Here is an 11,525-nt window from a genome sequence, read left to right as displayed (position 1 = left end):
ATATAATCAATCAATCAATCAATCTATAATGTAATTCCGCCTGGCGCAGGTGGCCCAATGGCAACAGCACCACCTGGCTCAGGCTGCTCTTCCCCAGGGGCAGGGGTTCAAATCCCCCCACAGGCACCACTAACACTTTTTTGCCTGCCAAAGAAGGTGATAAAATTCAGATAGTTTCAGCTCTATTCTCAACTAAAAGCCAGAGGCCTCTAGGGGCTGTCTTTAATCAGGAAATAGTATTGAAAACCACCTGACTGACTAGAACCCTTGCTGCCCTACTGCATGCAAGATGAGAAATGTGCTTGGCCACTAGCTGCATGCTTGACTAGTGACTGGCAGAGAGAACTAGCTAGACAGAGCACCCTGGACCTATCTTAATCTATTAGAGTTGTGTGTAGGTCCTCTCTGCTTAGCAATAACTTAGGGCTAAGTTTTAGATATGGTATGGTAAAAAAGACTATAGAATAGATGATTAGTTTCAGGGGGTGACCAGGCCCCCTGGGGCAAGACTGTGACAGCCAATTGGCAGACTGAAATGCTGAGATTGATAGCTGGAAGCCTGGGGCTTGAGGGGTTCTAGATGAGTGGTAGCCCCTAGCTAGGGAAGCAGAACCTGCTAGGGGGTCTGACAGGGCAGATGCAGCAGTTGGTTGTTATAGATATTGTATATAGTAGCTTAAGGTGCAAAGCTCTTTAGAAGGTGATAGAAAGAGTTATTGCTTCTAGACTCTCTTATTAAATCTCCTAAAATAAACTACTAAATATTGATCAGTTTAGAGAAAAGAAGCAATGCTCTACTATAGATACTGTAATGAGTTTGGTAGATATTCAACTTGCAAAAGCTAATAAATTGGTAGTCTTAGCTCATTTTATTGATATAAAAGAAGCATTTGATTATGTTTCATTAAATAAACTTTTAAAAATCTTCTCTGATTTGCAACTACCTAAATTACTAGCTATATGGATTTTTTATTTTATGCAAACAAGAAAAATCCAACTGGTTTTTGATGGTGAGAAACAACAAGAAAAGATATCTATAAATATTGGAAATTTTCAAAGTTCATCTCTCTCTCTAATACTCTTCTCTATATATACTATACTTCTCTTGAGAAATGATAATGATTCAGATCTTAAAGATATTAGAGTTTCTAGTTATATAGATGATACTGGACTTGTTGTTTTCTCTTTCTTAATAAAAGAAAATTGCTTTAAGTTAGATAAAGCTTTGCAAGTAATATTTAACAGACAAGATTCTTATATAGTTTAATTTGATATAAAAAAAAAAGAACTAATTTACTTTACAAAATTATTTAATGAAGAAAACTCAGTTAAACTACATAATCAAGTTTTCAAATCAAAAAGACTAGTGAGATAGTTAGATATTTAGCTTGACAATATACTTACTTTCAAGAATCATATAAAGATTAAGATATCAGCTGCTGAAAGAGTTCTTAATCAAATAATTAGACTTTCAAATACTGAAAAAGATCTTATCTTTCAAGCTATGAGATAACTATATATAGCTTGTATTACTTCAGTAGCTGATTATGGTGTCCAGATTTAGTAAAAGAATCAAAAGAATCTACTTAATAAGTATGAGAAACTTTAAAACTCTGCTTTAAAAAAGATTTTAGAAGCTTTTAAAATCTCTCCAGTATATGCTATAAAGATTGAAGCTGCTATTCCCCCTGCCAAAGTAAGATTTAATAGATTATAGAGAAATTATACTTATAGACTATTTAAAATACCAAAAGAATATGCAATCAGAGAAAGAGTATCTTCTAGCTTTCCACTATGTAATAATGGTATTAATCTTGATTAGAGAAGGTTTTTAGACTGGAATTAATTAGAACTAAATAATGAATATATTGAACAAATATCAACTAAAAGAAAAAGAAGAAAAATTAATAATCAAAACAAGTATTCAAGTCAACTATTTAGAGTTTGTTCAATGATTTTAAACATATTATCTTCTCTAAAAACAGAGAAAATTAAAGCAAAATAAAATACATCTTGATTTGAAAATCTAGCTGATTTAATAGATATTCAAATTGAAAATTCAGACAAGAAAACAGCTAAAAATAGTCATCTAAATAGAATTAAAAATCTAGACAATAGATCTTTAATTCTCTATTTAGATGAATCAAAAGCTGAAGAAAATTAATATACTGGTGCTGGTGTATACAATCTACAAGATAATATTAGATTCTTATAGAATCTAGACAAATATCTTGAAGTCTTTAATACAGAACTGTTTGCTATAAATAAAGTATTTAAATTAGCAAGTTTCATCTCTGAGTCTCAATCAAGATCAATATCAGATATCTGAGTGTTTTCTGATAGTCAAGCTGCTATTCAGAGTCTCATGAATCAAGATATTAATTCTGACTTATATTATCTTTAATCTATAAAAACTGCTAAGTATATCAGAAATCAACAAATTAATCTACATCTTCATTGGGTTCCTGCATATACTATAAATATACATGGAAATAAAGAAGCTAATCTAGCAGCAAAAAAAGCTACAAAATTAAATCAACTTTATTCAGAGAGATATGTAACTCTTACTTATATAAAAAGACAAATAAAAGAACAAGTAATAATAGAGTAGTATAAAGATCTTTTTAATAAAGAACACTTTATAAATCACTACTCTTAATTTAAAATAAAGTTCAGATGAAAAGTATCAGCTCTTTCTATATCAAAGAAGATATGGTTAACTATTTGCTAATTAAAGCTTGATTATGAATATTTCAGATCTTATCTAGTAAGATTATCTGACTACTTTTTCAACTTATGCTTTTTCTGCAACTATGTTGAAAATTCAAAGCATTTATTATTAGACTGCTCAGCTTATCAAACTGAAAGAAGAAAAATTTAACAAGAACTTGATATTTCTCAACTATCTTTAAATTTTATTTTTGAAACTAAATTAGGTCTAAAATAGCTAGTTTTATTTCTGAAATATACTGGAATAGCTACTAGACAGTAGCTTTCTCAAATATATTAACTTTATTTCTTTAATTTATGTTACACTGTTACAAGAATTTTGTTTTTCTTTGAAATTAATTTTATATACTATCTGTTATTTGACTTTTGTGGAGAAAGAACATCTTATATTGCCTTGAAATACTTTGATTCTTCTATTTTTTAGTTTCTACAATGTACACTAAATAAATTCTAACAGATAAGTTGCTAGGTAGTCTTCATAATTACTGACTGCATAAGACTATAATGAATAATAATAATAATAATAATAATATAATGTAATTCCCAAGCAAGCCAATCACTTAAGCAAACCAATCACCAAAACCACTGTATCTCAACTAGTTAGTTTTGAATTCAAATTATCTCAACATAATAACACTTAAATAAATTCAATTAAATTACACTTGATTAAGAATATTTTAATCTTATATACTTAAGAGTGCCACAATTGCTACAGTATTGTGAAGCTTGTTGGTGTGGAGCAGGCTCAGATAATAGAAAATTGCAGAATTAAATAACTGCTAGTTCAACAAGTGCTGCAGACTTTGCAAATGCTGTAGATAGATCTAGAAGACTTTAAATCTCTTCTCTAGTTAAATCTTTTACTTCTTATTAAATTTAGTACTTAAATCTCTTGTGTTTTTGCTTCTCTATCTTATTTACATAAAATATATTCTGGTATTACTTCTTTATAATTGTGGCACTAATCATTCTGTATTTACAGATCTTGATAATTTGATCAAAATCTTTCACAAAGTCTTGAGATTAATTCTTTACTAAGCTCTTGATCTTATTTGTCTGCTGGTGTAATTACTAAGAATTACTAGATGTTTAAAGTACTCAGAATATGATTAAATTGCTAGAGCTGCTGCATGAGGGGGTAGAAATCTGTAGTTAAATATCCAGCTGCTGGAGAATATAGTCAAATTAAAAGAGCACTATTCCAGCTATCTTAAAGTTATTTTAAATAATCTGAGATTTGAAGACTATAGTGCATGCTGTAGAGTAAGTATTTAAAAAATCTGTCTTTTAAATAGCATTAAAATTCAAGCTGCATTTACTACTGAACTAGATCTCTATATTCTTGCTGTAAAACTGAGAAAATGCTCATATCTAGTGGCTGCAGAAGGTAGAAGAAATGAGATGGCATGCAAAGATATATTATAGTATTATTCTTGCAAATTTAATCAAATTCTAAGATAAGATAACTGCTGTATCTGTTTAAAATAAGAAGAATAGAATTGCTGACTCTGTATAGATTTACTGCAGAAATAAAGACTTATTGAAATTATTTAAGATTTATTTTATTAGTAGTTTAGTTATTTAAACTAGTATCTAGTCTTCAGTTTTCTGAAAGATCTTTAAATTACTTCTTCAACAAGCTCTGATCTTTAAGAATAATGTAGAGAGAGAGAACTTATTCTGAAGCATTCACTACTTTAACTATAATTATTTACTTATGATTATCAGACTGTAGAAGCTTTACTCTGTTATAGCACTCACTACTAGTAATAATCTTAGTAGTGGTGCTGAGTCCCATAACAAAGCTAGTCTTATTAAAGTTGTATATATTCTCTGGCAGAATCTTATACTCAGTAATTATATCTCTTAAGATCTTAAACTAATTCTTTATAACTTACTAATGTTTGCACTTAGTATGATTATGATTATAGTGTCTGAAATATTGACTTTGGAGCTCCAGACAGTATGTTACTAGATTTGACATCTAGTTCTTGTCAATGTATAAAAAAAGATTAGTGAAGATGGTGAAATTCTGTATAGTAAGAAGATAATTAGCTGTATCTTCAACCAATGCAGACTAGGGGGGATTTCTTGTTTAGCTTGGTCCAGTACTCCTTTAACTAGCCTATCTTCTCGAGCAGAAGATAATTTGTGTGAATTTGTGCATAAATTCACCTATGGAGCTCATTCTTTTAGCCAGTTATAGAGTGTAGTGTAGGAAATATTATAGACTTCAGCAGCTTCACAAATAGAGATAATTTCTTGATTTTTAATAGATTTTATCATGAGTTCAAGTCTTCCCTCTCTCTCAATTGAATTTGAAGAATTTTTATTGTGAATTGGTGGCATAATTGTGTGTTGAAGTGGAAGAGTTCTTTAATTGAGTGGAATTTTGAAATGGTGATTGGTTTGCTTGGGTGATCGGCTCACTTGGGAATTATGTTAACTAATACTCTGTATACCAATTCTGAGACACATGTCTCCAAAACTTGTGCCAGGGTGAACACACCATCATCCAAAGTGGTAAGAATACCCATTCACCTGCTGCTTTAGGAGGGTTGTGTGATCAGGAGATTAAGACTTGGCTTGAGGCATAGCCAAGCCCATCATTGGGCTATTAGGTGGAGTCAAGACTTGGTGACAGGGGAGAGAAGGTCTGTTTAATGCCGTGTTGTGCTCGGCGGAAGGCATATTGGGGCAACTCTGAACAGGTGCCATGTTGTTTGAGCCGGCGGATGGAATTGGTTGGTACAATGGAGAAGAAAGGTCAAATCAGCAGGGTCAAATGCTAACATGAATACAAGCAAAGAATTCTATGAACCCGAGAGTTTGGTCCCATTTATAACTCTGTCGCCAGCCTGCCCCCTTTTAAATCCTTTTAGCAAAAGTATGCTGTGGATTGAGTGAACTTGGATGCACGAATTAGAGCATGAGCAATCTGGATAGGATGCCGGGAGCAAATCCAAATCTTGTTGAATGTCCATTGTAGGAGCTTGCGCGAAGTTGAAACCATGGTATCATCACAAGCATTGGAAGCATGAAAACATGGGATGCGAGACAAAATGCCACATGAAGGTACTAAATGGCATAAAATAATATGCAATGAGACTTTATGAGACAACTATGACACAAACACTCATTAAGTCATTGAACGTCCTTATTATTAATTCATGAGACGAAAAGGTTGGTGCAAATGATGTGTACTAATAGTTAATGGGACACAATGGGAGCTAAGGTGCAAAATGAGAAATGATTTACGTCAAGATTTTTGTTGTACGGCATGTACCTAGTTTTCTTCATTATCAGCATTGGCTGCACCGGACTACGCCACATAGAAGGCGGTGGATGAGACAAGAAGTTCAGGGTTAAAATTATGTACTATGGACTAGTGTTGCTGACGGTTCTCGCATTTAGGTTGGTGACGCGAAACCACATGGCTGGGCTTTGCTACCCAAAGCCGAAAGCCCCGCAGCGGGCTCTTCTTATCTAGCAGTTTGCTTCATCAAAAATCCGAGTGTGCAACCCGTCTTCAGCAAATTATATTTTGAAAGGCAACCTCCACAGGCAAGTATAATGTGCAACTATTGATTCGAGTTGATCACCCCGAAAATTGCTGACCCTCTCGCGGGCAATTAGGTGACATTGTTCGCAATATCAATCAAGCTTCCCCACGCCCTAAGCCACCAACGAAGACCATCCGAACGTCGAGAGTGTCATGAACAAAATCAACGAATCTGTATTCCAAAAGCCAAAAGCACAAGATGATAAGGGTCTAGAAGAGGAAGCAAAATCCTTGTTGGTTAGAATCCTGGGTGTTTTATGTATGTTCAACTGCTTACCTTTATCTTGGTAGAGTGGAAAGGCCGTCACCCTTGAAACTGAATATTTCAAGGGGAAAATGTTAGATTCAAATATCGCCCCTGCGGTCCTTATACACGGAGACGAGGGAGAGGGTGTCATCCACTCACGCGTTGCAGAGGGCAGCATTGATATACTTTCAACAGGCCCCAAAACAGGAAGCGGTCAAAGAATCCTCATTTTGAGTGATGGACGTACTGGCCTCGTGTTTAGAAACGTACTATTGCGACGTTTCGTCTGCCGAGGCGCCTGATGCCTGGAGCATCCACAGATACTGAATAAAGGAATAACTGAATTCCCTCGACACCTCGATGTTGACGTTTAACCCAGAAGGCAGTTGAAGATCGATATGGATATATGGAGGTGTCAAATTGAGAAGAGAGTATGACAGCTGCAGGTTAGGCCCGCTGATTCGAAGCAGCTCGCTGACAGCTTGCAGATGGGGGAAATCGGCATGATACGCATGGAGGAAGCCCATGAGCTGTGAAGAAAGGAATAATATGGGCTCTTCGTCAGTCACATTCACTGTAAAAGCTCCGATGGAACCTTTGCTGTATTAGTACATTCATGAAACCATAGCCAGATGCAGACGAACCTGAGCTCCCAGAAACTGGTAACTGCGCACTCTCAACTCTATCATTACCTGCAATCCATCCATTAGTACAACTTCAATGAAGCGAAGAATGGAGCGACATCACCAAATTCTGAAAGGGCATTTGGAAGTTCAGTGAGTTGGTCAATTGGGCTCTGCGGCGTTGGATCTCGAGGGGAGACGGGATGTTCCAACCTCTTGTGTTTGACACGCCGCAACTTCCCAAAAGTCCTGCTTTTTGTTCTTTCTTTGAGCAGAGTTAGTATCAATGCATTCGACAAGTGAATGAAATAATTTACGTTGTACACGGATAAGACCGCCTCTCTCTCTCACATAGTCCAGCTCTTGGATAAGCTCACTCGCGCGTTGCTCGAATTTTTGGGAGGGTTCATTGTTCTGCCACCAATTTTCGAGATGAGGAAATATCTCCGTGTGGTCCAATAACGCCAGATCAGTGATGGATATTGTGACCGCAACAAGGACAAAGAGTGGCTTCGCTATAGAGTAGATGTTTTTGAGGTGTTGTCGTGCCTTGTCACGTCTGTTCTGGGTCTGTCGCGATCCTATATGTTTGATTATGTCATGCAAAAGACAGTAACACGATTCTAGTCCTCTCTGACTGTTCGCATCTAAGAATGGGCTATTGTCAAGGATGCCTTTTTGGTGAAGAAGAGAGTCGAAGAAATCCTCGGTCGATGACATGGCGTAACAAGACTACAAAGCACTTAAAGTCGAAAGACACAAGTCAAAATACAAAAGTAATGGGACATCTTGGGCGGGAACGTCCTCGTAATGTTCCGTGCAGAGCTTGACCTACCACTAGCCTCTTAGTCTCGATGTGACTTGGCTGCAGCTTGCTGTGTGTCGTTCTCGCCCCATGCGCCCCGCCCAACTTCTAATTTTAACGTCTTTCACGGTGAACTCGGACACAGTGAACTCGGACACGGTGAACTCGGACACAGTGAACTCGGACACAGTGAACTCGGACACAGTGAACTCGGACACAGTGAACTCGGACACTTTTGCACGTGATATAAAACCTTCTTAAGATGGCTTGCTTGGCTTCACCAAACAGGCTACTAGTCCCAGGCACCATGTAGAGGTGCAAGCCATGTCTAGATGTCATACACAGGCTCTGTATGACTGGAGTAAATGAAATCATATAATCATTTAAACTTGAAAGAGGAATATCATATAATGTAGCAGCTCTCTGTTGACTCAATCATTGGTCCTTTACTGCTGAAGCAGCCAAAAAAGAGTCTGTTTGTGCTCATTTTTTGCTGTGAAATGAATGTATGATGATGAAAACTGAGAGATTTGATTGGTGCTGAAAAATTCGGACTATGTCACGTGCAAAAAGTCCGAGTTCACCGTGTGTTCCGAGTTCGCCGTGACAGACGTTAATGCATCTCCTGCAGCCTCGGGCGGCTCATTTCTGCCCATTTCTTCTTACTGTTGGCTATTACTGCCTGCTATTGTCCAGTCTTCTTCACAAGGCCTCCATCGCGACCCACTGTCCCCTCATTTCTGTACATTCCTGCTCACCATCAGCCGCGATTGCCTACTTGTGTGCAGTTGTTTCCATGACTGACCATAGTTGTCTACTATTGTCAACTACTAGCCACCTCTGCCCTCTATCAGCCTCATAAGCTATTTTGAAGCGTTCAGCTATCAATACATTCCCAGAGTTGCCTCTTGTCATCCAATAGACAACAACCTTACCACGGTGATTTCCTGCCAACGTGTAGAAATGCCATCAACTGTGGTATAAAGAGGGCTGTGCCCCTCACTGAAAACTCGACATACAACCTTCCCAAAACCTGTTGAAAAGCACGTCGACCCATCAACATTGCTTATGTCAAAAAAATGTAACCCTCCTTCTTTTTCAATTCGGCAACTCAAGCTTTTGTGCGCTTGTTGACTCTATAGTAGGGCCTCCTATATCCCAGAAGCTTATGAATCGCTGCCATCTCTTCGGGAGGCTGCCAATCTATTCAAGGAAACGCAAGCGAAGGAGCTCTTACTGGGCCCTATAAGAGAGCTTTTCCTCGATTCCGGAATACATGAACAGTACGGGGTCAGTCTGCTGCATAAGCATTTTCCGATTGAGACCAACCAGCGGCTTGTGGACTGCCGAAACATTTCGACACCGTGGACTGTCGAAAACAGTAACAACTCCGTGGTGTCCAAATATGAAGGCTTCATCATTCCGCGGACGTTCAGGTTCTTCAACGGAATTTTGGCTCCGTTTGAATTTGATTTTTCGCCGTGCTCGTCTCATGGAGACCCTGATCGTGAGCTCTTTGACCGAATTTCGGCTCTTCTTCACCAACACGGTTTGGAGAACGTACTTGGCGTGCGCTCTCTAGACAGGTATGACCCGGATTTATCCGTGGAGATCACCGAAGGCAAGACCAACATCATGATACCACGGGGATCGGTCAAGGATTCGGAGCTCATTGAAGCTCTCTGGGTTTTTAGTGCTGATGATGACCAGAGGTGCCATTGCAGAGAGTACTGCTGGAAGGACACTAAGGGAAAACATCTCAATGACCATGGATGTTCCTGACACTGTACATAGGCGATCATGAGCTTCTTGATATTAAATTCTGACCCTCCATATTTTTTTTTTTCTTTTTTTGATCCTTTTGAATATTGCAACTGTGTTGTCAAGATTTGCTACCTTGAATAAAAGTCCTTAGCATGCTAGTAAAGTTTCCCTGCTTTGTTTCAACAACACCAGCTGCTTTGAATCCGAACTTGGAGTATAGTGGAATACCAGCAGGGGAGGACAAAACAAAGGCGCCCAGTGCGTTTTTATCAACATAATCACAGAAAATCTTCATGAGCATAGACCCAATACCTTGACGTTGATGATTTGGATCCACAGCCATGAAAGTGATTCCTAACGGAGACAAGTGAGCAAGGCCCGAGAAAATCCAAGTTGGCTGATGGCTTACGGCATATTCCATTGCCTTGGTAACCCTGAAGAACTCTTTGCCTCTCTTCTCTGAGCCTTTCTGAGATACTAAGCCACGAAGTTACATCCAAAGAGGGAGGGTTAAAGCTGTTCTGGTTTTTCAACTTTGCCCCTTGCCCTCCTCCAGGCCTAACTACTGGCCCACTGTGAATGCAATCGCGAGTGTTAACTCCCATTGCAAATGCTCCTGGATTAGCAGTCCAGCCTATCAGTCCGACAGGTGATCCATCTTCTCTGCACGCCTTGTACAAAACTTCGCCCCCTTGATGAACTGTCTCAAGGAGCCCATCAATCGTCCATCTGATTTCGTCTTCTCTCTGCTCCCACTGTCGCTCCTTTGAGCGCGGGAACATCAAGCTATAGAGTAGGTTGTCTTGATGTGCAGGAAATTCGACTTTTCGCACGAGCAAATCCACGTCCTCGGCTTCGACAGGCGATATTGAGCATGCCATTTTGTCGGTTGACAAAAGAATACATTTGGGCGCACAATCCATCAATAAAACAGCCGGGCGTGCAAAGAGAGTAAGAGGTTTGCAGTATCCTGAACCAGCACTCCATAAGTCATCCCTTGGAGGGAAGTTGAAAGGCATTTATCCTGTTTGGCAAGACTGATTGATTGATTGATTATGTCATCCACTGTCCCAGCTGCTTTGTAAGCAGCTATGCGGGTGTGACCTCACATGATTGCCAGCTCAGTTCAAAATACTACAATAGCTGAAAATCTGAAAACAGTTGTAATTACTGAACAGAATCTTAAAGTTTGTAAATATAAACAGTCAGAAAGATTTAGAAGCACTGTGCAATGCTTTAACTGTTAAATTTATAGATATACAGCACCAAACTGTAAAAAAGAAGCTAGATGTGGTATCTGTGCTCAAAAATATCAAACAAGTATGCATGAATGCTCAATTTGTGAGATTACTGAAAGAAAATATATACATCTACATTAAAATATGCTAATTGTCTAGAAAATCATGTGGCTAAAAGTACAAAGTGTGTTTTCTTCAAAAAATCTAACTATTCAGCACAAAATACTAGTAAATCAATGCAACTAGTAAAAGCTGAGCAGAATCTTTCCAGAACTAAATCTGTTTCTAAGAGATTTTATGAAACAGATTCTGAAGATGAAAATCAAGTTGTAATCTCTAAGAAGAAGATTGAAGTTATACCATCATTTATTAATTTATGTTAAATAAAACTTTAAATACTTTTTCAAAATTAATCTTTCTTCAGAATAATGTTAAAAGAAATGAAAAGTCAATATATACATGTCTTGATATTGGGTTTGAAAAGAAAATTGATTATATTTTATTTCAGAAATCATGGATGAGCTTAGATAATCAGTTTACAGTTTCTCATAATGCA

The 11,525-nt window shown here is 37.6% G+C and overlaps 4 protein-coding genes across 4 annotated transcripts; 2 read left to right on the top strand and 2 right to left on the bottom strand.

Moving 5' to 3' along the window:
- Positions 1–6,445: 6,445 nt before the first annotated feature.
- On the top strand, positions 6,446–6,841 carry D8B26_006901 (uncharacterized protein; the record flags this gene model as incomplete). The annotated part of the gene is made up of 2 exons (XM_003066814.2): positions 6,446–6,529; positions 6,584–6,841. 2 exons carry the CDS (start codon positions 6,446–6,448, stop codon positions 6,839–6,841), a joined length of 342 nt encoding a protein of 113 aa, XP_003066860.1.
- A 404-nt stretch (positions 6,842–7,245) lies between these two features.
- D8B26_006900 (uncharacterized protein) lies at positions 7,246–7,882 on the bottom strand (the record flags this gene model as incomplete). Its single annotated transcript, XM_066125331.1, has 2 exons — positions 7,246–7,427; positions 7,480–7,882. 2 exons carry the CDS (start codon positions 7,880–7,882, stop codon positions 7,246–7,248), a joined length of 585 nt encoding a protein of 194 aa, XP_065981413.1.
- A 691-nt stretch (positions 7,883–8,573) lies between these two features.
- D8B26_006899 (uncharacterized protein) lies at positions 8,574–9,813 on the top strand. The gene is made up of 2 exons (XM_003066813.2): positions 8,574–9,048; positions 9,113–9,813. Coding segments are annotated over exons 1-2 (639 nt in total). The 5' UTR covers positions 8,574–9,046; the 3' UTR covers positions 9,750–9,813.
- An 8-nt stretch (positions 9,814–9,821) lies between these two features.
- Positions 9,822–10,728, bottom strand: D8B26_006898 (uncharacterized protein). The gene is made up of 2 exons (XM_003066812.2): positions 10,141–10,728; positions 9,822–10,085 (listed from the first exon to the last, which is right to left on the bottom strand). Exons 1-2 carry the CDS (start codon positions 10,652–10,654, stop codon positions 9,850–9,852), a joined length of 750 nt encoding a protein of 249 aa, XP_003066858.1. The 5' UTR covers positions 10,655–10,728; the 3' UTR covers positions 9,822–9,849.
- Between the last annotated feature and the right edge of the window lie 797 nt (positions 10,729–11,525).

Source organism: Coccidioides posadasii, chromosome 3 (genome assembly GCF_018416015.2).
Source record: "Coccidioides posadasii str. Silveira chromosome 3, complete sequence".
Classification (NCBI taxonomy): Eukaryota; Fungi; Ascomycota; class Eurotiomycetes; order Onygenales; family Onygenaceae; genus Coccidioides; species Coccidioides posadasii.
Note: the sequence above shows the minus strand (reverse complement) of the source record. Positions and strands in the feature narration are given on the sequence as shown.